Here is a 3,416-nt window from a genome sequence, read left to right on the forward strand (position 1 = left end):
GTGAATGAGAGATTTTAACTTGCTTAAGGCTAGGGGACCAAAGAGTAAAGAGAGGCCAGATTAGATATGTGATATAAGACTCATGCTGAACCACAGAAAAAGACAGTAATGAGAAAGGGAACAACCTAGAAATAAAAATAGCTAAAGCTGTCCCTCAGATTCAACTTTTAATGCCAAAAGAGAAAAAAGTCATGTTTCAATATGCTGAGAAAAGCCTTAATACTGTAGCCAGCACACTGGAGCTGTTGGAACTAGGGAAGACTTTTAAAGAAGCAATGAAGTTCATATGGAACATGAGAATAAATGATATTAGTTTAAGTACTACAGAGGCATCACTACTGTTATATAACCACCCATCTGTCCTTGAGACATAGGCTGTTTAACCTAGGCCAGTACAGGGGGGAGCAGTCCCTAATGGAATGGCTTTGTAGGGCATTAAAGATGCTTGATAATCACCAATGGAGGCTCCATGGTTAGCCATGGCTGGAGGACCATAGAAGAGGAACAAGTGTTACTGAGAGAACTAGGTATAAGGAAAGCAATACGTGATGTCCAGTTCACTGGTCAGATAGGACTGTGTTCACCAGAGATTTCAAGAGAAACTTAATTCAACAGGGACCTTGAGAATGGTATGGAGCTTTAATGGTTTTGCTAAGTCCATTAATGGGTCAGGATCTTTGTAAAGTAAGGGAGGGTTTGGTAAATCTAAATGACTCTAACCAGCCTGTGAAACATGTCTGTAAAATAATAAAACAACCTACAAAAGACATAAAAAAGGCAAAACAAAAAAGAGATCCATTTGGGTTACTGAAAGGTAGATGTGGCAAGATGTAGCAAGATTATTTCTAGCCCAAATTCTAAAGATAGAATTGACAAAGAACAAATTCTGTACTAAAGAGTTTTTGGAAAACTAAGGCGTTTTTAAAACCCCAGGAACAGTTGACAAAAGACACAAAGGATAAAAACTGTCCTAGGGTGGTAAAGGATACCCAAAGATTAAATAAGGTACATTTCTCTTGAGAAAGGCTATGCTAGGGGTGGGGACAGTTTTTCTTACCAGGGCCTCCCCTAGCAGCTAGATATGTCAATGGAGAGATAGCAGATATGGCTACAGCCAAGAGGTAGACCCAGGGCTTACCTGGCTCAGGGAACCATCAGGTGCAGCAGGGAGAAGATGGAATATCTGCCCCCTCAGCCTGGTGCAGGCTCAGTCAACTTGAGCAAGCACACATATGTTTATCAAGGATGAAAAGATATGGAGAGGCTCCATGTAAAAATCCCCAGACTGTGGAATAACTCCAAAGAAATAACTAAAGATAGTGTAGGAGAGAAAAACCACAGAGGACAAGCCAGCCTTCGGGTTGCAACAGCAAGAGGTTTATTTAGTACACAGGTACCTGTGGGCACAAAGTCTCCTCGGGGGACTTGCGTGCCTCAGGAGTGAGTTGGAATTCCTGACCGGTACGCGACCTGCCTGAGAGACTTCATGGCTCCTGACTTTTATAATTTTTAATTTTTTTTTTTTCATTCCTCCCTTTTTCTTTGTAACTATGGAGGGGCATCTTTCCCTCCTTTATAGATTATCAGGGTCACTTGTTTCTAGGGCTTGGTATTGGCTAGTCAGCACTAAGGTTTGGACAGCTGACAGCCTTTCTCGCATGAATTGAGTCAACCGGTTGAAAATGCAGGGGCCTATTGTTAGGATTAAGAGTAGGGACACCAGGGGCCCAACAAGGGGTAGAAGGTAAGGCAGAATTCCGTTCCACATGCCCCACATGGGGTTAGCAAAAAGCTCCTGTCGCCTTTTTTCTAGTTCCTCTTGGTGTTTTTTAATCCGATCTCTGACGATCCCGGACTTGTTGGTATAAAAACAGCATTTTTCCTGTAATGCTAAACAGATACCTCCCTTGTCTGCTGTTAGTAGATCAAGTCCCCGTCTATTCTGTAAGACAACCTCGGCTAGTGAGTCTACCTGGTCCTGAAGATCTTGTACAGACCGATAGACCATATTTACATCATTAATTAACTGTTGAGATAATTTGTTGTAAGTGTCTATTGCCACTCCTACACCAGCTGAGCCCGTAGCGAGGGCTCCTGAGATACCCAGTCCAATAAGCAATGGAATAAACTGGACCGCTCGTTTGTGCCTAGGAACGAATGTGTCAAAGCTAGGCAAAGGCACAGGCTCATCTCCTGGAATTATGTCTATGTCTGGCAAGAGCAATGCAGGGGCACATGAACCAGTCCAGTTAGTGGGTAAATAAGGATAGGCCATGTTATTTCCACATACATAAATTTTCCCCCCCCTAAACAGCCTGTCTGAGAGGTGTTTATAAACCTAGAGCAGGTAGTAAACATAGCTAATCCGAGGTCTACATCAAAGGAATTATTTTGAAAGGGACTAAAAAGGCAAATAGATGTGTTGAAGTAGCGAGGCTGGACCTTAAAAGGCGTGGTATAGCTACAAATATCCGGAGAGGGGAGTATATTAGACTCGTTACTTAAAGGTAAAACTAGAGGCCATGAAATTCCTAATGCGAGACACAGCCAACAATCCTCTGCCAGGGAAGGGTTGGAGCGGTTTAGGGCATCATGGGTGGCAGTAAGGATCTCCATGGTCTGAGGGTCTAAATTAAGGCCTCTAGGTTTGGGTAGCAATAGTGGATGGTAATGAAGGCGGGGCAAGAGAGACTCCCTTTGTTTTTGCAACACAGTTTGGACATAATTTTCTTTAACCTGGTCTGTAGGGCCCCCTCCATCTGATATGTGAATCGGAGCTTGTTGCGGCCAACATGCCTTTTGTCCAGGTTCTACATAGCAGCCTGCACTAAGGGTTTTTGAATTATAACTTTCTGGTCCTATTACCTGAGTGTTAAGACTCCAATCTGAGCCCCCAGAGGCCTTTTTATAAGAAATGGCCGTAGAATAAAAATACAGGATGTTATTGAACCGACATTCAGTAAAAGAAGCATAACAGGACGAGTGCATAGCTTCGACAAAATTACAATCAGAGGGGCACTCACCATTAGCTGGTGGTAAGATAGGTTTAGGCTTAGACACACATTTCCAGCTCTGTTGGTGCTGCTAAGTAGGTGTACTATGAATACCAAGATATCCAGTCTTGTCTCCACAATCTACAGACCGGAAATATGTACCAGGTGGGTCTTCCCAATGGCCACCTCTACATTCACAAGGGGGACCATATCGGGTTAGCATAAACCTAGTAGCATTGAATGGTTGAAGGCCACCTCTTATATTTTTGACTAAAAGTACAAGGGTCAGAACTCTGGTTATTAATTTTTGACCAGTCCTATCTTTAAAGGGTTTGATGTTCGTGTCAGTCACCATCTCTCTTGCGGCTCTCCTGTTTGGGACTCCTCCTGATGCGCAGGTTCTGCCGCTTTGACGTGTGAGGC

At 43.3% G+C, this 3,416-nt stretch overlaps 1 protein-coding gene across 2 annotated transcripts; it reads right to left on the reverse strand.

The window, feature by feature from the left end:
• Positions 1–1,448: 1,448 nt before the first annotated feature.
• Positions 1,449–3,289, reverse strand: LOC115068765 (syncytin-2-like). Of its 2 annotated transcripts, XM_029559725.1 has the most exons (2): positions 2,241–3,283; positions 1,449–2,205 (listed from the first exon to the last, which is right to left on the reverse strand). In XM_029559725.1, exons 1-2 carry the CDS (start codon positions 2,986–2,988, stop codon positions 1,574–1,576), a joined length of 1,380 nt encoding a protein of 459 aa, XP_029415585.1. In that variant the 5' UTR covers positions 2,989–3,283; the 3' UTR covers positions 1,449–1,573. The 2 variants fall into 2 exon arrangements, with proteins under 2 accessions (XP_029415585.1, XP_029415602.1); XM_029559742.1 differs by having other exon boundaries at positions 1,449–3,289.
• Positions 3,290–3,416: the final 127 nt, after the last annotated feature.

The sequence above is a fragment of the Nannospalax galili genome, unplaced genomic scaffold, assembly GCF_000622305.1.
Source record: "Nannospalax galili isolate Female #2095 unplaced genomic scaffold, S.galili_v1.0 scaffold1110, whole genome shotgun sequence".
Classification (NCBI taxonomy): Eukaryota; Metazoa; Chordata; class Mammalia; order Rodentia; family Spalacidae; genus Nannospalax; species Nannospalax galili.